General features: G+C 32.0%; 4 protein-coding genes across 5 annotated transcripts; 2 read left to right on the forward strand and 2 right to left on the reverse strand.

Annotated features, from left to right (window-relative positions):
- Positions 1 to 193: 193 nt before the first annotated feature.
- Positions 194 to 4620, reverse strand: LOC124842800 (uncharacterized). Its single transcript, XM_047319367.2, has 9 exons — positions 4462 to 4620; positions 3466 to 3522; positions 3250 to 3378; positions 3044 to 3178; positions 2548 to 2640; positions 2314 to 2448; positions 1809 to 1906; positions 1251 to 1461; positions 194 to 537 (listed from the first exon to the last, which is right to left on the reverse strand). The coding sequence occupies exons 3-9, from the start codon at positions 3359 to 3361 to the stop codon at positions 452 to 454; spliced, it is 870 nt and encodes a 289-aa protein (XP_047175323.1). The 5' UTR covers positions 3362 to 3378; positions 3466 to 3522; positions 4462 to 4620; the 3' UTR covers positions 194 to 451.
- Positions 4621 to 10619: 5999 nt separating this feature from the next.
- Positions 10620 to 12795, forward strand: LOC124842799 (uncharacterized). Its single transcript, XM_047319366.2, has one exon. It carries the CDS (start codon positions 11000 to 11002, stop codon positions 12668 to 12670), a length of 1671 nt encoding a protein of 556 aa, XP_047175322.1. The 5' UTR covers positions 10620 to 10999; the 3' UTR covers positions 12671 to 12795.
- Positions 12796 to 13861: 1066 nt separating this feature from the next.
- Positions 13862 to 16826, reverse strand: LOC124842801 (mediator-associated protein 2-like). The gene is made up of 5 exons (XM_047319368.2): positions 16621 to 16826; positions 16371 to 16523; positions 15719 to 15803; positions 15468 to 15548; positions 13862 to 14452 (listed from the first exon to the last, which is right to left on the reverse strand). Exons 2-5 carry the CDS (start codon positions 16494 to 16496, stop codon positions 14085 to 14087), a joined length of 660 nt encoding a protein of 219 aa, XP_047175324.1. The 5' UTR covers positions 16497 to 16523; positions 16621 to 16826; the 3' UTR covers positions 13862 to 14084.
- A 3758-nt stretch (positions 16827 to 20584) lies between these two features.
- LOC124842792 (malate dehydrogenase, cytoplasmic-like) lies at positions 20585 to 24275 on the forward strand. Of its 2 annotated transcripts, none has more exons than XM_047319360.2 (7): positions 20585 to 20722; positions 21355 to 21513; positions 21778 to 21953; positions 22338 to 22615; positions 23049 to 23184; positions 23583 to 23694; positions 23919 to 24275. In XM_047319360.2, the coding sequence occupies exons 1-7, from the start codon at positions 20677 to 20679 to the stop codon at positions 24011 to 24013; spliced, it is 1002 nt and encodes a 333-aa protein (XP_047175316.1). In that variant the 5' UTR covers positions 20585 to 20676; the 3' UTR covers positions 24014 to 24275. The 2 variants fall into 2 exon arrangements, with proteins under 2 accessions (XP_047175316.1, XP_047175315.1); XM_047319359.2 differs by lacking the exon at positions 20585 to 20722 and adding an exon at positions 21022 to 21226.
- Positions 24276 to 24554: the final 279 nt, after the last annotated feature.

The following is a 24554-nucleotide window of genomic DNA, read 5'->3' on the forward strand; positions in this document are numbered from 1 at the left end:
TTCTTTTTTTCTTTTTATGGAAAAAATAACAAATATAATTAAAGAAAGATAATTGGATTGTCTCAACTCTTATACAAAAATATAGGAGAAAAAAAACGCAAAATAAGATTCATGAACCAACTTCCTCAAGGGTGCTTCCTCTTACAATGTCAATCAATACAAAAACTCCAAAGAGATGTTGACAATATACAACTCCTCAGACAAGCACATAATATAATTTTAGGAGAGCCAAAAAAATAGCAGAATACATAATTGAACAAGACAATATGAAGTATAACATCAAAACATTGTCTTAATGTACTATTACCTACATTAAACCCTGCAAAGTCATGTTACAAGAAATAAAATAACGACTACCTACATTAATGTACAAATACCTTCGGCAAAATTGGAAAGATAAATGAACTCTTTCTTTTTCTTAATTTGACTTGTACTGTGCTAAAAACATTGATTAATAAGGCCTAAATTTTCTGGCAGCTCTCATCTGCTGCAGACGTTTTTTATCCTCCTCAAATTTGCTCTGCAGTGTCATGATTTCTGCAAACAAAATAAAAAGGGTTTATCTCACTTTGATCACCAACAATAACAAAAATCTAATCAAAATCGATTCAAAGAGTTACTAGGTTTTGATTTCCAACAACTTGAGCTAAGAAAAAAAATGAGATATAAAGCATGATATATATACATAAAATCATATAATTCCTTGAGCAGTTCCAACCAATAGCAACATGAGATCTATTTCATGAATGTACAGAAATATTCTTTTCCTTACAGTCATTTGTGAATAAAATCTTTACTTGGCAGCAAAACGGGTTTAAAATCTTGAACACAAGCAGTTATGAATGATACAATACATGGATGATATAAAGCATGAGACTTCAACATAAAATCAAATCATTCTTTGAGGGAGTACAACCACAACAATAGACATTCATTTCAAGTACCATCCAGAATTTGCTAGTGTTTTCATGTATAAACTTTAATTTACTGATAAGATGGGCTGTGGATCTTCAGCACAATAGAAGTTATGGAAAGTTAAATAAATAATCAAGTATGGGAATAGAAATGGAAAAACATTACGGTTTTTTTTACTTACACATTAAGAAATTCATTAGAAACAAAAGAGCAGATGACTCAGCTTCTAAATTTTTTTTCATCCAAACTTTGATAGAAAACTCCCTAATTAATGACATTTGTTTGACATAAACAGAACAACTTTTAGATCAATTTCAAAAAAAAAAATATCATACCATTTCTCTGTGCTTCTCTTTTTTGAAATCGGTAGAAATCTAGACCAACTTCTTTACGTTTCTTTTTGGTCATTTTGTTCTCCACGGCTGCTTGAGCAACCGAACCCACTGCAATTCCAGTTTCAGAATCAGTAGTTTTCTTTCTACCTTTATGGTGGACAACAACTGTCCACCCCCCTTCTGCAGCAATGGCTTCTTTTTCTTTTCTTTCCTGCAATGATAAATAAATCATTACATGTATAACAAAAATAAAGACAAAAAAATGTGGGATCATTCGTACAATATGAAAAATAAAAGCTTAAACATTTATGGAATTCAAAAAGAAGCTTATATGATAAAATGGAGAATTAGTCACTGGCACTTACATTTAGCCACAAAACAGTAAAAATTAACCTAATTTTTAAGTAATGGTGTTATGTAACATGAGCATCAAAATTGATACGTGCCAATAATAATTTGCCTGAAGAAAAAAGTCCATCTTATGAACCAGTGCTTAATATGACAAGTGCGTCTAATTGTTCTGTTATCCATTACGTGCATTTTTGTCAAAATAATTACCTCTTCCAGTTTTTCTTCATGAGCAATTATAAAGTCATCAATTTGATGCTGCAATACTTCCAATCTTGGTCTGCTTTGATGGTATTCCATGATCCATTCTGTAGTTTCAGAAGTTCCCATTCAGAAACTATTATTAGTAAATTGGTGACAAATATGGACAGAATACAAAGGTGCATCACAATCCATTCTGTCAACAGATTGAAAGAAAGATATCTATAAATGTTCAAACATATACGATAGTAGTGGTGGATGATGGCAAAAGATGAGAGATATACAGATGAAAACTAACATAAAAATCCTGAAATATGGCAATTACTATTCCAAATTGAGCAAAATACATTCAAATAGACTTGCAACACCGTGCAGTAACTATGATACAATTTTTTGCATTACAAAATTATATGTCCATCATCTCATGTATAACACAAGTAAAAGTTATGGATGTCTAATGTTTGGAGTTTTAAATCAAACAAAAATAAATGCGCTTAATATTAGCAATTCATACTTTTCATTCCTTTTGAGCAGTCATCATCTACGAAGGAAATAGTATAAACTTCCTTGTGATTGTTGTACCCTTCTCCCTTATCCTGTGAATTTCTATCATCCTTTTTTGTTTTTTTCTTATCTTTCTTCGAACTACCTACATGATAAAAATTGTCATGAGGGAAACCGAATCATAAATTCAAATATTACATTCCAAATTGCAAAACGAATTAAACTAGAAAATGTATTTTCTTACAGGGTGTGATAAGTGCTCCAGTATTCAAATATCTATCACCACCAAAGTCTTGGATCTCCTCAGCACTAGAATGACAATTGTCTACTACTTCATCTGTAACCATTTAACCAAATATGTTGAACACGATCAGGACGACATAGTTAAAGTATTTTTTTATAAAAAGATGTCTATACTAAATGCCAGAACAGGGAGAGACAATGCCAGCAAATAAAAATTAACACAGTATAGTATTAGACAAGTATGAGCAATTGCTCTACAACAATTGAAAATATATATATGTATATATACATGTATATATATATATACATGTATATATACATGTATATATATATACATGTATATATACATGTATATATATATATATATGTATATATACATGTATATATACATGTATATATACATATATATATATATATATATATATATATATATATATATATATATATTCTAGTTTAAACTATGACACTATCCTACACTCCATATAACTTCAACTCACCGCTTTGCTCTTCCAAATCAACTTCTTCACCCTTTGGTTTTCGTTTCCTAACTAGACTTTTATCGTTGTTCTTCCTTTTTCTGTTGATAGAAGCCTTCTCCTTCTTTGTGTCACTAACATGTATTTCATTATCCACTGAAACAAACACTTTACATCAGAGACCGCCAAACAAAAGGGTGATGATTATGAAAACAAAGCACAGTTACCTTCAACATCCTCCACAGTAGCTTGAATCTCAACTTCATCTTTTCGTTCCCTGTTCCTTTTCTTCTTCTTTTCCCCAGTATGCAGATCTCTTTTAGCCTTCTTTACCTTCATTGTACTAAATACTCACCCTGTGAATGAACCAAAAATATTATGGTTAATCCGCAAACTATGGATCAAGTATACACGATACATAAGAAGCATTCATAAGGACGAACCTGTAAGGACCACCTAAACAATGACAGAGCCTGCAGATACAAGTGGAGGAGGAAGCTCTGCAAGAAGAAATCGAAAACTGGTTTAACAAATTAACTCGAAAGCAGAACAAATTGCTAGATTGGCACATGCAAAAAGTGAAATTGATTGAGCATTACACTGAGGGAATAAAGAGGATAGAAAGTGTTGTGATTAAAAGAAATATCTATATAATCTTTTTAATTAGAGAAAATATCTGTATAATCTTTTAATTAGAGAAAATATTTTTAAGATCTTCTAGAATATTTTTTAGTATATTATTTTTATTTTTTTTAAAAGATTAGATTGTTAGAAATAGAGATAAGGAGAAAATAAAAAGATTAGATTGTCATGAACCCTAGAATTATTATTATTAATATTGGAAACACATGTCATGCACATATTTATTCACTTTTTTTATTATAAAAATGGTTGAGAAAATAAAAAGTTAACTTTTACCATAATTAGTATTTAAACTCGTGCAAGGATGGTGTTTGTTTGTGTGTTTTCTAGTTTAATAAATATATTTGATATTAAAAAAAATTTAGAGGTTAAGGAAATAAATAATAGATATTTTTTAGAACAGAAAGGTTAGAGGATGATAAACATGAGGGGTACATTATCTAAAACATCGTTATATTTTAACAAACAAATTGTTAAAGAGATATTTTCCTATCTAAAAATTCAAAGGTTAGACAATCCAAACAAATGTAAAGAATAAACAATCTAAAAACACAAAGTTTAGACAATACATGGCGAAGAGAATCCTAAGACAAAGGAATAGGTCTTGATTAAAACAATGATATTAATTCAAATAACACATACAGCTGTTTCCTCGTGTTTTGCATTCTTTCTTTAGGGATCGAACATAAACAATACACAACAGTGAGTAAAACCAAAACAGAGAGACTCTAATCAGTTATAGAGTAGCATTACATTCAATTCCAATAGTGAAGAATATAGAGGGAGAGAGAAAGAACCTTGAGAAAAAGAGGAGTTGCACGAGGTCGTGTCACTGCCACGGCGGCGGAAGAGTGAAACGGAGGAGAGAATGAGTCGGCGCGGCGAAAAGAAGGAAGGAGGCGATGAGGGGTTCAAACTATACAACTTTTAAACAGCTTCCCAATCTGCACTTCAAAACCTTTTAAAAAATAATATTTTGACATTCTTAAATAAATACATAGAACTTTCTTTATTAAAATTAATCGAAACATCTATAAGCACTTGTTTCATATTTTTTATTCTAACAAAATTTTATTATCTTATAAAAATATATTTTATTAAAAATAATTATAATAATAAATAAATTGTATATATTTTTATTATTACATATTTTTTTATTATAAACAATTATTTGAATTTAAAAAATAATTATTAAAAAAATAAAATGATAACATAATTATTTTAATTTATAAATGATAATATCTAATTTGAAAATAAAATTCTTTTAATTTTAAATGATTATATCTTAAATGATAAAATTATATATAATAATAATAATAATAATAATAATTCTATGTAGTTTCTTATTGAAAATGATTACTTGAAAATAAGACATTAAATGTATTATTCTATTATCTAATTTGAGAATGTAACTATGTTTACTAATTCATGAGAAACGTAAACAATGAATATATATTACTTGATCCAATACAAAATATGAAATCACTCAAATAATGAATTATGTAGTTTAATTTTTGCTTCTATCCAATATTAATGTTTATTATTTTCACAAGGAATAAACATTTTTTTCATGTAATCATCTTTTATACACTTTGCATGGTATTCATGTTCGCATTGAAGAATTCCAATATTCTCTTTATTCTTATATTTATTATGTGAAATCATGCACAAGCATTCCAATTAATATGAGAAAGAGTAAAACATATTTTTTATATATCAAATTTTAATGAATAACCACAATCTAGTATATAAAAAGAACAAATAAACTTGTACCCTATAAAATATAAAATATACATGTTGCTATATTTCATAGCTGACATATCATGCAAATATAAGTGTTCTGATCCTCCAAGTTCTTAGGTAGTAGACAACTTTTTGTCTGCATTTGTTTTGCAATAACGTCTTCTAACAAACCCCTTTCTGAGTTGTCATCGATCCATTCACTTACCTCAAGAAGCTTTTGTTGTCCAATTTTAAACAGTTATCAATTTAAAGTTTTTCTAGTCATTAAGGTTTTAGTATTCATAGAAAAAACACATCAGACTATATATATAGTATACTTGCCTCATATGACATGTCATCAATGTCCAAGCTCATATCACTGTGAGGGTCACCTAATGAAGGAGATTCCCACACATTATAGATTGTCTCGTATGACATGTCATTAGTGTCCATGAGCATATACAAAGGAAATTTCTACATAAGAAAAGAGAATAATACGTGAGAAAGAAAGTAGGCTTTTAAGTACTCAGAATTACCAAAAGTAAAAAGAATGATATATTACATGAAACGCAAGAGGATGAAGATTATCCATGTTGTCTCTATTAGGTGCATTTTGTATGGGCATTAAAGAACTTCTTGAATAATTTTTTGTTTTTGGAACTCTATACAGTGAAACACCTACGTGGGAATGAAAGTTGGAGTGCCCTCTGATCTCTTGCACACGGTATTGTCGATGGAGACTCACTTTTGTATTCTCTTCTAATAAGCTTACATTAGCACTAGGAGATGAAGCTATAGAAAACGATCAACTGTTAAAAGATCAAATCAAGAATTTAATGAAAATAACATAAAATTACAGGACTCTTCAATCAATGTCCAAGCACTATGAGGGTCACCTAATGAAGGAGATTCTTGCACATTATAAAATGTCTTGTATGACATGTCATCAGTGTCCATGAGCAGATACAAAGGAAATTCCAGCACAAGAAAAGAGAATAATACGTGAGAAAGAAAGTAGGCTTTTAAGGACTAAGAATTAGCGAAAGTAAAAAGAATGACATATTACACGAAAAACAGGAGGATGAAGATTATCCATGTTGTCTATATTAGGTGAATTTAGTATGGGCATTAAAGAACTTATTGAATGATTTGTTGTTTCTAGAATATCTATGTGGTGAAATAGTTACGTGGGAATGAAAGTTGGAGTAACCTCTTATCTTTTGCACATGGTATTGTCGATGGAGACTCGTTCTTGTATTCTCTTCTAATAAATGCATCTTGCTTAGTATAACGTTCAAATATTGACAGATTATGTTGAGTGTTAGATACTTGTTAATGAAAGCATTCTTGAAGTATAATATTGGGTATGCTTTTCATTAGATTGTTTCTTCTGAAAGACGTTCTCATTAATGACATGATTAAAACTATGTCTTATTGTTTAGAGCTTATGTTCATTAGACAGTATACTCACTTTAGCTCTTTTTCTCTTAACATTGATTGGATATTGTTAGAAATAAAAGGTCTTATATCTCAATCCAAGATTATATCTCAATCCAAGAGGGGGAGAATTGGATTTAAAACTTTTTCGAAAATCTTTTTCAAATATTTAAAGAATTCTTAAAACTTGAAATCAATACCCAAAGATTAAATGAATCAACTAAGTAAAGAAATATAAAAGAAAGGTAAAAGAACGCCAAGATTTATATTGGTTCAACTTATCACAAGCCTACATCCAATTTTCTCCCAACAACCTGAGTTGAAAGACTTTCCACTAAATCAAATTTGAGTTGAGAATACAATGAAACTCTCAATTGTTATCCTCACCACCCTCAAATCATATTACAACACAAATAAGAGATGAAAACACTCACTCTCACTCAATACAAGAGATGAAAACCCTCAATCTCTAACCTGACCTACTCGCACAGGTGCTACACAATGTAGAAAGAATGATACATTGATCATAACACATTCTTCTAGTGTAGATATATCAACAACAGTGAAGTCCACTTGATCTTGAATGAGTCTTTGAATGTTTGATCACCAATGAAGCATGAAATCCTCCAAGAACTCTACTTGAGAGACCTTGTACTCAAAACTTAGAAAGTATGTTAGTATTTGAAAATTAAAACATTAATGAAACAGGTCTCACATATGGTTTATATAGAAAAATCAAATCCTGGCACAAATTAATCGATTACGTTATTAGCATAATCTATTATGTTTTTGTCTTTGTCTTAACATATTATTACACATGTATAATCGATTATTTCAACATATATGTCTATAACTGCCTGTTTCAACTAACCTAACAGATTAGGTTATCTGTATAATGGATTAGACCTTACTTTCTGTTTTAATTGATTATAGAACTTATATAATCGATTATATTTCCGCTTAGCCTAATTAGTCATCCATTTGTCTTTCTTAACAAAATATGTTACTTATATAACAAATTATGTCTTTCTCTTTGTTTTAATCGATTATGTAACTTATATAATCAATTATAACAGAGTGATTTTCTCCTATTTAGCTTTCTAAGTGCTCTGGCTTAATCTAATGGATGATATCTCTTATGTAATCGATTATTATTACCTGAAACTAGCTTTTCAATATGTTTTAGGCTTATTTCACTAACCATGAATAGATTAAAACATCTAGCATTAACATGTTAATGATTTAAACATTTGTTATGTCATTTTGTTTGCAATAATGATTGAAACCCTTTCTAATCATTTAAACCTATTCATCATCAAAAACCAATATGTATAGAAGTTAGGCTCCCCTATCAACAGATACAAAAAGTTACGATTCAATGTTTTGTTTTCATCAAGGATAGACATGTTAATTTCAAGCTTTAAGAACTTATCTTTAAGTTTTGCATTGGTTTAGACGATGCTTATCATAAATCATCTTTGTAAAACTTGCTTCTTCTTTAGAAGAAATTTTTACACTTACTTTTTACAAGAGTAATTTAGACACTTGTGTGTGGATATTTTAAGCATAATGTCTTACTAAGTTTTTGTAGGATTCTCCTACTGATAAGATGCTTTTGCCTTTTTAAATAGGTTTCGTACGGGCTTAGACGATATTTTTCAAGATACTTATTCTTGTGTCACTTCTCATCAAATGTTTATTTGTGGGGTTCTAAATAGTGTTCAAATCATCTCATGATATATTCTCAGTTTGAGTTAGTTTGTCTATATTTGTTTTTCACCTTGACTTTCTTGTCTATACTCAATTAGTCATAGTTAATATTTTACCAGACCATGTTCTTTCTAAGAAATATTTCATTAACGTTAAATTTCAAAACTTCAAATTACTAGACAACCTAATATTTTTAGATAATTTTATCTTAACATCCTTTAAAAAAAACTTTATTAAGAATAAGTATTAATAACTAATTAAACAATACGAAAAAAAACTTTTAACTATATATTTTTTTTTGGCAATAAATGTACGTTGTTTGTTTTAAAATTGATATCTATTTTGTTATGTGTATAATCCATTCAATTATAATTTAAATTATTTTTTTAATTGAGAAAGAATTAGAAAATTAATAATTAAAATCATTCAATTATTAAAATTATTTATTTATTTATACCTAAATATAATTATTATACAAACAATATTCTTGAAGATCTATACTTCACACACAATTCATAGATATTAAAGTACTTTATCATTTTATATTTATTTATCATTTTCTACAATTCAACATTTATCTAAACACAGTTCAATTAATTTATTATATTAATTAATAAATTCAAATTTAAATAACCCATAAAAAACCTAGTAGTAGATATAATAGATTATTAAAATAAAACTATATTTATTAAATTTATAATTGTTTATATAAGATAATTATAAAATAAATAACTTTTATTATTTTATTATGAGTAAATTTCTTATCATAAGTAATTAATTAAATTTTAAAAATAATTACAAAATAAAAAAATTAAAAATAAAGAAAATTAATAAGGAAGTATATAAAAGGCTTAATAGCCTTTTTTGTCCCCAAATTTACTTATTTTTCTCAAAAAGGTTCCTGGTTAAAAAAAGTGTCAAGTTGATCGTGCGTTGGTAAATATTGTGTCAACGTCGTCCCTTCCATTAAATAAAATCGAACGGAGTTAGTGCATTGATGATTTGGCAAGAAACAATGTTCATGTGTCATTATTTAGATGTATGCCTAGTGACGTGTTATGTAATTGGAGGTTGAGTGGATATTCATAAATTGGGTGTTTAAAATTGGGGAAAAACTCAGTTAGCTGTTCTTTACCACCATCGCCCCAATACGATCCTTCACTACTCCAAGAACCAGAACCACTGCTGAAATATTCAGAATACCCCAACACTCCCAACGAGAACAACCCGTTCACCCTACGCTTCTTCTGAATAGCATTCTCGGTACCGTCAATCTTACATCTTTTCAAGTTCGGCGCTTCGGCTTTCATCGTCCGCTTAACTATCACGCCGCTGCAATCATTCACATCAACAAATTTGTGCACCTCGAAACCCTAATTGCATTCAAATCGAAACGTCGTCACCAATAATTGTGCAATCCAAACCCCAAACTCACGAGGCTTAGCCAAATTCACAATATATCCTGGCAATGGCCCGAGTATTAAATCTTGAAACGCCCTGCGAACCGTGAGTGAGTGAATTTATTTTATTAAACCCTGAATCGAACAATGAAGCCCCTAAGGAAATGAAAGAACGAAGGCCTGAGTGGGTTTTTTCTTAACCTATTGAGAACTCACGAGCAAACGGAAAGGCAAGGGAATTGAACAGAGATTGAAACCCTGGTTCCGATCACGAAAACGATTAACAGGAACGCGGAACGAGAAATCCCAGGAAAACGAGCGTGAAGATTTTCCCAAGAAAGGAGGAATTTGAATTGGTAAAGAGAAAGGAAGAAAGAAGCAAGAATTAACACCTAACTAAGTTTTTCCCCCAATTTTAAACACCCAATTTCTGAATATCCACCTCAACCTCCAACTACATAACACACATCAATAAACATACATCTAAATAATGACACGTGAACAACACTTTTTTTAAACCAGAGACTTTTTCAAAAAAATAAAAAAATTTGGGACAAAAAAAAGACTATTAAACCTATAGAAAAAAATGTTAAAGAATAGTTATAGAAGATACATTATCATTAATTAATTTATATTATTTCAAATAATTCTTTTATACTTATAATATTACATACATGGAATATAAGAAAAGAGAAACCCTAATCCCTAACCCAGAAACTCAAAGGAGGATGTGGGAAGGCAAAATCTGAGAAAGAAGACGAATAAGGCTCTGTTTCTGCCATTGGAGAATGCCGAAATAAACAAATGCAATGTCTACGACGCTACAAACAAAACAAATCCGCTGTCGTTTTTTCCTTCTAGTGTTCAACCGAGCTAGCTGAACCGATTCTATACTACAAGAGTTTGATCGAGTTTACCAACTCAAAAAGGATTCTAGGGAGAGTTAACTGCGTTGGAAGGTTTGAAAATGGAAATGATTGATTTGCAGTTTTTCCGACCTGAAATTTAATCCAACCAAGAAAGAAAGAAGAAAAGCAGACCCAAAACATTTGTCTTTCAAACTGTAATGCTTTGCAGGCCTCGAAATGCAGCTGTTTTCTCTGTTCATGTTTTCAACGCTTCTTCACGATTTCTCCATTCCTCGTCTCCCCAAACTCTCCCCAGTTTCCCAATCCCACGCAGCAATTCGCCTCCTTCTCATGTCGTTCACCCTTCTTCTCTTCTCTCTGACCTTGTCTCTTGCGCCAACGACAGCGCCATGGCTGGTGTTTTGGCTCGTCACAAGCTAGAATTAACCTCCAACCTGGTTCTGGGCGTTTTGAGGGGCTACAAGCAACTGGGTAGGGCCAAAACCTTGAAATTTTTCTCCTTGGCGGGGACCCACATGGGGTTTCACTTTGATGATTCTGTGGTTGAGTACATGGCTGATTTCTTGGGTAGAAGAAAGCTCTTTGACGACGTCAAATGTTTGCTGACCACAGTGGCGTTTCACAAGGGTGGAGTGTCGCCTAAGGCATTGGCCATTTGCATCAGGTTTTTGGGGAGACAAGGAAGAATTAAGGAAGCACTGTCACTGTTTGAGGATATGGAGACTGTGTTCAAGTGTAAGCCTGATAACCTTGTGTGTAATAACATGCTTTATGTTCTTTGCAAGAGGGAATCATCTTTGGAGATGATTCAGCTTGCACTTTCAATCTTTCACAAGATTGATACTCCTGATACTTATTCCTGCAGTAACATGATTGTTGGTTTTTGTAAGTTTGGTAGAGTAGAGTCGGCCCTTGAGATTTTTAATCAAATGGAAAAGATTGGAGTGCTCCCTACTCGATCTGCTGTTAATATTCTTATTGGGGAACTGTGTTTGACTAGTGCAAAAGAAGGATCTGTCGAGAAAGTGAGAGTGAGGAACACTCGGAGACCATATACTATATTAGTCCCTAACATGGGAGGAAATAGTGATGCAATGCAGCCTGCAGTTCAAGTGTTTTGGGCAGTTTGTAAGGCTGGATTGTTACCTAGTTCTTTTGTTGTGGTTAAGCTTATCTGTGAGCTTTGTCGCTTGAGTAATACAGAAGAAGCTGTTAGAGTTTTGAGGATTGTTGAGGAAAGGAAACTGAGGTGTGCTCATGAGGGTTACTCTGTTGTTATAAAGGCATTGTGCGAATGTCACAGAGTGGAGGAAGCTAGTGATTTGTTTGGGAGGATGTTGAGTCGTGGCTTAAAGCCAAAGTTGGTTGTTTATAATTCTGTTATACCTATGCTGTGTAAATTGGGAAAGTTAAAGGATGCTACCAGGGTCTTTGAAATCATGAACAAGAACAGATGCCTTCCTGATTATTTAACCTACACTGCTCTGATCCATGGTCATGGTGAGGGTAAGAACTGGAAAGTTGCTTATGACTTGATGATTGAAATGTTGGGTTTGGGATTGCTTCCAAATTTTCACACTTACAATTTAGTGGAGAGTCTTTTGAGAGAACATGATCGGTTGGATCTTTGTGTTAAATTGGATAGAAAATTGGAGAACCAGAAGTTGCAGAAGTTGTGTAGAGGAGGTGAACTAGATGCTGCTTATGAGAAAGTGAAATCAATGCTGGAAAAGGGTATTCCTTTATCAGCTTATGCTAGAGACAATTTTGAACAGGTGTTTCAGAAGTGTGGCAAGCTAAAAACAGCACGTCAGTTACTGCAGAATACTGAAAGAGTTCAGGAGGCTGATGATATTGACAAAACATAGCTTTTTCCCTCAATCTTAGTTTCAGTTTGTATTGTATCTTCTAAAAGTCTTGCATTGTCTGGTAAATCTTCCAAGTTTATCACTGTAAATTGAATAAAAGAAAAGAAAGGGTTTTTGATCTTCAATTTTGTTCACTTATAGACCAATCCTGAAGATCAAGGCACATTGTATCACTCAGAAGAGATTCATCATCATTCAACAAATAAGTAAAGCAACACAATACTTTTAAAACTATTATAGATTAAAACTAAATAAATGAGTTATTTTGATCCATTAACTTTAATTTATCCATGATCATAAACAAAAACAGGTGAATTGGAGCATATTGGCCTAAAATCCTTTAGTGGTGAAGAAGAGCGAAGAGCAATGGGTGTTCGGTCCAAAAACTTAAGCTCAGTATTCTAAACACATTCGTACCATACCATTCAAGCTGGCAACATCGACGGCACTTATGTGGTTCTTCACGACAATGCATTTTATTTTGCTCAACTCTGTTCCACTGTCTGTTTTTCTTTTTCCTTCATTTTTTAATAAATTATTTTAACATGTGTTGTTTATATTGCAAATAATGAATATATTACTTATTCAAATGATGTTACATTTTCAATAAATACAAATATTGGTACGCTTTATTTAAAAATAATTAATTAAATTTTATTAAAAGCTGAAATAATCATCCATTTTTACAAGTCTAATATGCACTTACCACGTCTGAAAGAAAGCCACGCAGAATTCTACCATGCCTAAGTTAAATTTCAGGTTCATGAATTCAATCAATTCGGCTACCCCAGTTCTTACCTCGTCTTTTTCCCTGTTGACATTCTTTCTCTTTTTTGTTTTATTTTATATTTCGGAAATTAGTTCCAGAAACGTAATTTCTAAAATACATTCTATGTCAACCTTCATTGTGCCTGAAACCAATTTTATATACTCTATCTTAGTTATTCTTGAATTCTATTTTACAATATTACCTTCATTATTCTTTAACCCCTTCCCATGTATTTTCTCTCCTGTTTCTTCCTTTGTAAAAAACAATAGAATTTTTTTCAAACTTTCATTCTCAGTCCAGTTTTGACAACAAAGGCCCTAACGATGTGATGCCAGCAGGGTTTCAAAACATTAATAGGACTAGAACAATCCAACCATAGGAAGAACACAACTGAACAAGTACACAAAAATAGGACAAAAAAATGAGAAAAGAAAGGTCCTTCAATTAGTGAACATTGTGCAACTGAAGCCAATGACAACTTGAAAAATAGAGAAAAATGGTAACACAGAAAACACAAACAATGTAAATTTATCGTCCTTTTACAACATAAAAGTCTTGCCCTATTCTTTCCTATATAGTTTGGCCTGGAAGAATGTTAATTTTAAAAATTACACTATAAAAGGCCAATGGCGAGTATAGGAAACATTATTCCGTATGTTTTCTTCTCTTTGGTTTTCCTTCATGAGAATTTTCTGGGGACATAGAGGAAATGCCACTGCTGTGACCATGCGAGACCTCAGACAAGTTGTATTTAGATTTAGATTTAGAATTAGATTCGTGTCTTTTTTTTGAAATACTTGATGGCTCAGTAAATTCAGACAAAGAGCTTTTCTGTCTGCTACCTTTTGATGAAGCTGCACGTCCACCACTTTGCATAGGAAAGTATCGAGATGAAGTTGTCCCTGTGATTCGAGAAGAATGTCGATGTGCATGTCTTACTTTGGTTGAATCGAGGTTCTCAAGTTCTTTAGGATCAGGGTAATGGACGGTTGAAACCCGCATTGAAATCTTTGCTGCAGTAAAGCAAAATAAATAACTTCTCTCAATGCTTGAATTCAAAGGCTACAAAATTAAAAATATATAAGAATAAAAAGTGGTATTAAACACTCACAAGAACCAGAGTCTAGTAAGACAAAGTGACAAAGAAAAGTAGTCATATACAGCAAGGAAAAATCCAATCCAATATAAAAAGGGTGGGGGAAGGCGGGATGGGAACAAAAACGGGAGTGAGATCCACCTGATTTCACAGTTTCTAAGAAACATAGCTAATGAGAAAACTGATAGTTCAAAGTCCAATGTAAATCATTTAGTACTGTACTTACTATATAACTTCCTGTTACATGAATTGAGGTTTCATGGTTCACACAAGGATAGAAACCAGACTTGAAATTCGTGAAAATTACTAGAGTATGTTGAGCTGGAGAATGGGCTGGTTGGCCAATTTGATAGAAGAGATAAAGGTCCAATCTAGAAGTTTTTCAAAAGATACTCAAAGTTGCTTGTAAAAAAAATGAGAATTTTCATAGAGTTTTATTATTTTAGAAGGTTAAACAAACACACCGGAACTCTTACTATCACAACTCATTAACTATGACTATATTAGGGGAAAAAAAATATACTTGAGGTACTAACTCAGGGATGTTGCAGCAAGTATATCCAACCCAACACCATTGTAAAGGCTATTTACTCAGACAACTTTTGACGTAGAACCAAGCACTACCCCATCTTACATGTTCTTATGACTTGAGATTTTACCTCAAGTTATAGTAACTAACAATAAAGCTCTCTTGGAGAGCTGTGATAGTTCTCAAATAATTCTTACATTGAAATAACCAAAGAACAAAGATTAGTCATGGTCCCATCTTACATGTTCTTGTAACTTGAGATTCTACATCAAATAAAAGTAACAACAAAGCTCTTGCTTTTTGTGAGCCAGAATAATTCTCAGAATTCTTGTTGATATCCTTCATATAACAGTAACAGAAGACATTAAACAAAAAACAAAAAACAAAATCTATGGATACTTACCAATTTTTGGTTCTGTAGAGGAAACAAAAACTGTTTCGTCTGGCTCCTGAGCAAAAAAGCTTACAAAATCATATACCTTACCTGCCAACAAAAAATGAAAATTAAGGCGCTTGCAGAAAGCAATCACATTCATTTACAACACACACACACACACACACAAAGAAGAAAAGCACCAAGTTAGAGATCAATTATGCAGAAATTGAAGTTGAAAACATACGTCGATGGTGACACAGATGATTAATTTTGTTTACCTGATGAACCCTCAAAGTGGGCTAGTTTACCATCATTATGAAGTGTGAGAGACAATTTCTTTCCATGTATGTCAGATAAAAAATCCTGGACAACATCAAAAACACATCAAGCAGACAATAATGGTAATAACTAAGACAACACCAAACAGGTCTCTTCCACCATCTAACTCCTAGATGGAAGGAAACACCCGCCAATACAGATACCAGCTCATTTGAATAGAAAGCAACCTTAAAAAGCTATACAAAAATTGAGGAGTCTCCTATAATAAAATAAGGACAAAAATATAAGCAAATGAATAGAAGTAATACACAAAAATGTATTTTTCGACACTCCTTAATGAGATCTAGCACAACAAAAATTAACATGAAAGGAATTTTTAATCACCAAGCAGAATCTAACACAATTAAAAACTACACTTAGTAGAGAGACTTGATAAAAAAATGAAACCTAGTTGTTTGAAAACTGAAGTCAATGTACCCGTTTTTATTTTTAAATTTGTTTGATACTACACTTGATTTTTCACTTTTGTGATGATTGTGATGACAACAATATCAATCCTTGGTGCTTTTTCTTTTTCGCTTAGTTGGCATAAGTAGTTCAGATTCAGTTCAAAACAAATAAACAAACCAAAGGCATAAAGGGAAAACTCACATTGGAAGAAGGCAACTTAAGAAACAAAAGTTCTGTTGAGTCAGTCAAGTCAATGAGAGCTTCATTGCTGTCTTCCACGTATTCTGCAGATGGCATGTAACCTTCTGCGCCCTCCAAATCCGCCATTGAAATTTGCAGAGCCTAAAAGAAACCCTAAGAAAACACAGAAGGAAAGAAGTTAGAAAATCAAATACCGGAATTAATACAAAAAAAAACATTGAACAAAACAATTAATATATGAAATACATACGTTACTCTTCCTTGCTTTCTCTTCTTGCGCTTGTTTCTTTCTCTCAGCCGCTGAATCAGAATCTCTTTAGGTTCCTTCTGTGTTGATGTTCTTCGGTGCCTCTTACGAGAAACCCTAGATTCCTTGCTTGAGTTTATAAATAAAATTACCAATCGTATTATTCTCTTTCCCAAGTCACTGTGAAACGAAGGTTGGTGCGAATAGAAGGTTCAAATCCTTTAAGCAAGTATTTCAATGTTAGAATTTGTAAATTGAAAGTTATTTTTCCTTCACCAAAATTATTAAATGATAAAATTATTTATTTTTTAATGTAATATGATCTAAAAGAAAGTTATGAATCGTTTTATTTATACTAGAAAAAGCGCGTATTATTTTTTTTATAAAATTGTAAAAATAAATATCAATAAATTTTACGATTTAATTATATATAGTTTTTATTTATTTTATAAATGATTTTTCTTTACTTAGTAGATGACTTTTATAGATAGTTTTTATTTATTTTGTAAATTATTTTTACTTGGTCTAATAGATAATTAAGGTTCGTACTCGAGCGTTGAAATTTAATGTAATGGCTTATTTTAGGGCGATGTCTTATGTCTTTCTGGAATGATTCCTATTTCATTGTCCTTTTGTTAGAAGAGTAGTCAACACTAAGAAGCCATTGAGCGAGCTCTTCTTCTTTAGTTAGGAGTTTGATGAGGAAGTCCATCAAGAATTGTGATTTCATTGGTCGTTTGGTCTGATAGGTCAGTTCGAATTCGGAAGCTCCATCATCATGCGTCCGGCCAACTCGGGCCTCTGCAGAATTTTCTTAAAAGGGTAGTCACTGCATATGCATATATTGAAACTACAAAAGTAATAGCGCAGTCGTCGCATGGAAAATACTAAAGCTAGGAGAAACTTCTCTATTGTTTAGTAGCGTTCTTTGGCAGGTTGAAGAGTACAATAGTAAAATATACTGGGTATTACTTTTGACTTTCTTCCATCACTAAAACCGAGCTCACTATTGAGAAGGATACGACTAAATATAGGACCAAGGGTTGACATGCCGAGGACTGTTAAGGAAAGGAAGTATTGAGATCTCTCTCTTTAATTGTTGGAATGTGGTCTCATACTCTTCGTTCTAGCAGTAAGTTTGAGCTCCTTTTAGGATTTTGTGCTTGGGCTTAGTCTTTTGTGTCTGACATGGCAAGAAACGAGTCAGGGCAACTAGCTTACCGTTCAAGCTTTGGACTTCTTTCAAGTTGGTCGGACTTCTAATGTCGAGTATGGCTTCGCACTTGTCTTGGTTGACTTTTATCCCTTGTGGGGATATCATGAAGTCTGGGAACTTTATGTCGTTGACACCAGAGAAAATTTTTTTTGGGTTCAACCTTGTGTTGTGGCGTCACATTTTGTCAGAAACTATTTGTAAGTGTGTGGGGTGGTCAGCTGTAGTGGCAGATTTGATGAGCATGTCATCTACGTAAACTTCCATTATATTTCTTATGAGCTTATATAACACCTTATTCGTTAGTCGTTGATAGGTTGTCCCTCAATTTCTCAATTCGAAGTGCATATAACCTTGTAGCAAAAGTTGGCCCCTTAGTCATGAAGGTTGCTTTTACCGAGTACATTCGAATATGATTATAGCCCGAATAAGCATTTAAGAAGCTTAGTATTTGTACCCTGTTGTGTTGTCCACAAACCTGTCAATATTAGGAAGGGGATATGTGTCCTTTGGACATGCCTTGTTGAGGCCTATGTAATCGACACACATACGCCATTTGTCATTGGCCTTTTTCATCAAGACAACATTGGCAAACCGCATCGTGTAGGTTACCTCCCTAATGAATTCGACTTCACAAAGTGCTATTACTTTCTTATGGACGACAACTCAGCGCTCTTCTTCGAGCTTTCGCTTTCTTTGGGACATAGGATTTGCTTGGGGGAGTATGGAGAAGTGATGGCTTAGAAAGGCTAGATCAATGCTTGACATGTCGCCCGGGTGCTAGGCGAATAAGTCTTTGTTTTGTTGGAGGACTTCTATAATTTGCTTGTTGACTTGTTGGATCATGTTTTAGCCAACCTTGGTGACTTGAGAGGGAGAGGTTCCCAAGGAGCAAGGCTACATGGGCTCATAAGGTCGGGCATCATTTGGGGAACCCAAACCTGGGGTCCAAGTCTAAGGTGTCATGGTCGTGAACAACTTTGGTGATCTGGCAACACTGGCCAAGTTGATCATGTTGTGGGATGGGTCTCATGTTGGGCGTCACTTTGAATAAGGTTTTCTTGCTTGCCTGAGGGCGTCGCGCATATGTTGGGTTGAAATGGCAATGTTGGTAGTTGTCGTGGAGATGGAAAAGTCCTCGGACAACAATGATCTTATCCGGATCTTGCACGTGGACTCTGGAATGAGTGGCAAAATCCTAACGGTGTTTTGATTGCTTCTTTTATATGACTAAAGATTCCTTGTTGATGAAAAAAAATGATCCCCAATAAAAACTTTTTAATACAAGTCAATAAAAAAGTTAGAATGTTTTATGTGAGAGTGATTATGAAATGAATATCCTTAAAAGATACTAATTGTATTTATAAGAATGACATAGAATAGATATAAATTTTATTATTAGAATACTATTTATCAGGAAGAACAATAACAATATAATATAAATAAAATTATAAATAATAACTAACCTATCTAATTATTGAGTTTTTTTATAATATGAGAATTTAATCCAAATAAAACTGGTTTATTATAAAAAGATTAATTTAACACACTTGGTAGTAACATGTTACAAGATATATATATATATATATATATATTACTACATATATATTTTATTAATTTCGGTTTCTCAATTTCATTAAATTTTAAAATTTCTTTTCTTAGTGGAATAGTTTTCAATTTTTATTATTATTGAAGAAGAATCTATGATGTATATACAACATAAAAGATGAAAACATCAACCATGTGTATTCGGATTTTTTTTATATATATATTTTATACCTTTCGGAGTATAGTTTTGTTCTTTATTTTTACGTGGATTCGTTTTTTAAATATCAACAACTAAAAATAACTTTATATCACACTACAAAATATGTATCGTATTTTAATACACAGTGGAAAAGAAGTCAATAATCTTTGTCAAACCAGAACATCGGATTTGCATTAAAATACTTAACGCCCGTATTATTTAAAAAAAAATCCGTATTTTTTTATCTAATCTAATAGAAACAGAATTAATTAAAAATTAAAATTAAACTTAAAATAACATGCTCACATTATATACATGGTATATGTCGCAATTACTGAAAGTAAAATATGAATATATAAATAAATAAACATAACCTAAAAATATAAATATTACTATATTAAAAAATATTACTAAAATATTTTTTTAAAAATATACAGTTTATTCAAAAAGCAAAAAGTTAATACCATGACTAAATTTGTTTATTCAATAATGTTGAGAATAGAACACTGAAATTTAGGGGGGGAAACAGTTTCAGTATGGTATTCTTTTTATAGATACCAAAAGATTATTTTAATCCTTAAATAATTATGAATACAAATGTTTGTATCCTTCTTGATTTATATACTTCAAATAATGAAGACATTGTTTTACAAAAGAAAAAAGTTATCTAGATAGCCTAAAAATCAATAGCTATGCCTATAAAATTAAAAGATAAAAAAAAATTAAAAAATTAAATATCTTAAAAAACACACATATATATACTTTATACATTTATTTATTATCTCTATAGTCATTAAAGAGCTTGACCTTTTGGTGGGAAAGTTAGTCATTTATCCATGTACTTTTTCTTTAGATCATCAATATCACATGTATAAAAAAAAAATAAAGACTTTTTCTTTTCTTTCCTTACAAAATTGCTAATTCCTCTAACTGTTTCAGTATTAATCTACTGACTAACTTTTATTTATCTATTTTTCTTTCATTTTTTGTGACCTTTTTTTTCACTTATATATACTCAATCAATTTTCTATTCTGCCACTGTGAAGTCTCCATTTCTTTCTTTCTAGAATCTAACTCCAAAATCTAACTCCAAATCATAATGGTGGCCACTGATCCAGTTAGAGTTCTTGTCACTGGAGCTGCTGGTAATTTCAAAACCAATTTTCTTACTTGAATAGAATCTATTATTTGCTGGTTTGCCATCTAAGAAAAATGTGACATGTGAAAATATTATAATGTTTATCTTATGGATCAAACTTTGAAAAATGTTCTTTTCTTTGCTGCTAAGGTGATGACGATTGATTCTGTTGCACTTTCATTTCTTGTGGACTCAGTTATGGTATATGATTGTCTTGCTACATAGGAATGTCACATGTGCATGGATTCTTCACTTTTAAATTTATGTTACATTGTATAAAAGGGTAATGAAGGAGATTGTCTTTGTGCCCCTTGGATTGGACATTAACACAAACACAAACCGATCATGGCATTGGAAATTTTAGCATGGGACACTCAGGATTATACATTTCTTAAGAAAATTCTTCTTGTTTTGCTTTGTGTTATTTTGTTTTTGAAGATTGTCAGATACATGTTTGGTCTTCTCAAGGAAGAGAAGGAACCAATCACAGTATTGGTCACTGGTGCTGCAGGCATGATTGATTTAGTCTTTTCATTTCTCAAATTTTTCTGTGATGTGTTTTCTATCAGCATAGCTTTGACAGAGTTTTAGACAACCCTTTTTAAAACACTTATTTTAGCATTGTCATTTGAATAACAGGGCAAATTGGATATGCACTTGTTCCAATGATTGCAAGAGGGGCAATGCTGGGCCCAGATCAGCCTGTGATTCTGCACATGCTTGATATTGAACCAGCAGCAGAGGCCTTGAAAGGGGTGAAGATGGAGCTGGTTGATGCAGCTTTTCCACTTCTTAAAGGCATGTTTTCAAAGTTAATGCTAACCTAAGTACAATTCTTACATTATAGTCTGTTTTAAAACATTTGACAGGAATTAGAAGCAAACATTTATATATCACTTTAAAAAGTGTATGAAACTATAGTTCTATAGCAGATGATAGAATAATTCTGTATCATTAGTACCAGTACCTTTTTAATCACCACAAATATAGTTGGCCCTTTTAACATGATGAGTTTTCTTCTGTGACATCTCATAGTATTGGTTTTGCTTATAAATGCAATAGGTGTTGTTGCTACTACTGATGTTGTTGAAGCTTGCAAGAATGTGAACATTGCTGTGATGGTGGGTGGATTCCCCCGGAAGGAAGGAATGGAAAGAAAAGATGTGATGTCTAAAAATGTGTCAATTTACAAGGCTCAAGCTTCAGCACTGGAGCAAAATGCTGCAGCAGATTGTAAGGTTAGATAAAAAAAGAAACCACTTTCTCACCTTCTTTGGAGTTTAATTTTGAAAATTTTGGCATCATGGCGTTGTTTCATACTTGTATCAATGTGTGACATTCAAAACATAGCAATCACATCATCCCCATTTTCTACTTGGTCTTCATCTATTATAACAATATTGGTTCTTGTACAACTTTCTGTTATAACAATGTTAATCTGACACTTCTAGTTTCTTGAATGAATGAGCCAGCTTCCTGAATATCAATCAACAGTAGTGTGTTCAGATGAACTATTTTCGGATGTTTTTACTGTAAAACAAGTTAGTGGTAGAATTTAGTAGAGAATGTTTTATCTAATCCAAAAAGCTACTCAAAATTGGTAATCACTGTTGTTGATGCAGGTGCTGGTGGTTGCCAATCCAGCAAACACCAATGCTCTCATTTTGAAAGAGTTTGCTCCTTCAATCCCTGAGAAAAACATCACCTGTCTTACAAGGCTTGATCACAACAGAGCCTTAGGCCAAATCTCTGAGAGACTCAATGTTCATGTCAGTGATGTAAAAAATGTCATCATTTGGGGCAATCACTCCTCAACCCAATATCCAGATGTCAACCATGCTACAGTCACTGCCAATGGAGCACAGAAGCCAGTCAGAGAATTAGTTGCTGATGATAACTGGTACCTCACTTTCAAACCCTCTCAGTCTAACTCCCTTTGCTTTTGATTTACTTGTGTCAATTTGAGTTTGATATACATAGATGCTACATTATGTCATTAGCATCATGTTAGAGTTATAAGTCAACACACTTAATACATATGACAAACATAGAATTCTAACAAATCTTGTTAAGGTAGAATATAATATCATATTAAAAAATAAACTTTAAATCTAATTCAATTCTACAAAACTCACTTATAAATTGAATTGATCATATCTCTAATGGCCGTAGGATATCAGATATGTTATTGAAATGAAACTTCAATTTGGATAAGAAAAGAAACACATACATCAAAGGTTCTGCAACTGTGTTGAGTGATCTCAGTATCTATCATTCCATAGACATGTCCTTTCCTTTCATTAAGAAAGTGATTTTGTTTATGATTTGTGTAGGCTAAACAGTGAGTTCATCACCACTGTTCAGCAACGTGGGGCTGCCATTATTAAAGCCAGAAAGCTGTCTAGTGCATTATCTGCAGCAAGTGCTGCCTGTGATCACATTCGTGACTGGGTTCTAGGAACTCCAAAGGTTGGTTCTTTTGTATCATTAGCAGAATTTCACCCTATGCAACTGTTACAACATCTTTAGATGCATGTGTGTTTACCTTTTTATATGATCTTGAAAGGAATTAAATGTAATATCAGTAAGTATTAAAGGGTATTTATTGAGAATTAATGTAATATTCAGATGGTTTTGTCTGATGTACTTTTTAATATAATGATATATATGAATTTTGATAGAAAATTTGTGAGAATTATATGAACTTATGCATTATAAAACCTTAATTTTGATCTTGTGTGACTATCAATCCCATAATTTATCACTCATTTTCTTATTTTTCTTGAGTGTGATGCTGATATCTTCTTCCAAACTGAATATCAGAATGATCTCTCTCATCACTTTTGTTGCATTTGTATTGATTTCAGGAATCATGGGTATCAATGGGAGTGTATTCTGATGGATCTTATGGTGTTCAACCTGGTCTCATATACTCTTTCCCTGTTACTTGTGAGAAAGGAGATTGGACCATTGTTCAAGGTACATTTTCTTCTTCTCTGTGTTCTTTCAAGCCTATCAGAGAACTTCTCACTGTATCAACCTAACCACAACAAACTTATGTTATGGTAAACTGTTTCTGCAAAAAATGGTCAATAACACACTATTTTGAACACCCTTTTGCCAAAGGATTAAAATTTGTGAAAAATTAGAATGTTAGTGATTATTTCATGGTTTATTTGATATGTCAATGATGTTTTTGGCAGGTCTGAAGATTGATGAGTTCTCAAGGGATAAGATGGACAAAACGGCACAAGAGCTGGTTGAGGAGAAGGAATTGGCCAAATCATGCCTTAATTGATTACAAGTCTTTTCTAGAAATTGCTAATCAATAATTGAGCTGTTTCCTGAACCCAGAAGAACAACTGATAGACCAAAAATTGGGTTGAGATTAGTTTATTTTTTAAAATTTTATTGCATGGTTGTTTAGGAAATTTAGTCCTTCAAACAATTACATTGTGTTAGTTTATCCTTTTTTCATTTCTAATTATTTAAAAATACAAAGAAAAACACCCATTTTCTCGTATACTTTTTATTTGGTGAAGTTCATCACATCTACTGAAGTGTTGAATCCAGTTTCATTCTTTAAAATGCAATTTTTTTTTAAAGTTATGTAATTTCTTTAAATAGTCATTTTCTTTATTATTGGTATTGTTATTATATAACTTTTAATCTAAGTAATGCGTGTAGATTGTATTTACTAAATTTACTCTTCTCTCTTTTTTTCACACAATTAAAATGATTAGTATTAAAATATTAAAACAATAAATAAAGTAAAGTAGTTTTTTTTTACATTTTTGATAGTTTATTTTAATATATTTTAATTTCAACTCACATTTTTA

The sequence above is a fragment of the Vigna umbellata genome, chromosome 7, assembly GCF_029865625.1.
Source record: "Vigna umbellata cultivar VRB3 chromosome 7, Vumbellata_1.0, whole genome shotgun sequence".
Taxonomy (NCBI): Eukaryota; Viridiplantae; Streptophyta; class Magnoliopsida; order Fabales; family Fabaceae; genus Vigna; species Vigna umbellata.

What these genes read in the sequence shown, in the direction of transcription:
- LOC124842800 (XM_047319367.2), bottom strand. Translation starts at nt 3,361, where the DNA reads ATGAAGGTAAAGAAGGCTAAAAGAGATCTGCATACTGGGGAAAAGAAG. An exon ending in TACTGTGGAGGATGTTGAAG is followed by an intron (nt 3,179 to 3,249) that starts GTAACTGTGCTT and finishes TGTTTGTTTCAG; the next exon opens with TGGATAATGAAATACATGTT. An exon ending in TGGAGCACTTATCACACCCT is followed by an intron (nt 2,449 to 2,547) that starts GTAAGAAAATAC and finishes TTTATCATGTAG; the next exon opens with GTAGTTCGAAGAAAGATAAG.
- LOC124842799 (XM_047319366.2), top strand. Translation starts at nt 11,000, where the DNA reads ATGCTTTGCAGGCCTCGAAATGCAGCTGTTTTCTCTGTTCATGTTTTC.
- LOC124842801 (XM_047319368.2), bottom strand. Translation starts at nt 16,496, where the DNA reads ATGGCGGATTTGGAGGGCGCAGAAGGTTACATGCCATCTGCAGAATAC. An exon ending in CCACTTTGAGGGTTCATCAG is followed by an intron (nt 15,549 to 15,718) that starts GTAAACAAAATT and finishes TTTTGTTGGCAG; the next exon opens with GTAAGGTATATGATTTTGTA. An exon ending in CTCTACAGAACCAAAAATTG is followed by an intron (nt 14,453 to 15,467) that starts GTAAGTATCCAT and finishes GCTTTACTGCAG; the next exon opens with CAAAGATTTCAATGCGGGTT.
- LOC124842792 (XM_047319359.2), top strand. Translation starts at nt 21,061, where the DNA reads ATGGCATTGGAAATTTTAGCATGGGACACTCAGGATTATACATTTCTT. An exon ending in AGCTTTTCCACTTCTTAAAG is followed by an intron (nt 21,514 to 21,777) that starts GCATGTTTTCAA and finishes TAAATGCAATAG; the next exon opens with GTGTTGTTGCTACTACTGAT. An exon ending in GGGTTCTAGGAACTCCAAAG is followed by an intron (nt 23,185 to 23,582) that starts GTTGGTTCTTTT and finishes TATTGATTTCAG; the next exon opens with GAATCATGGGTATCAATGGG.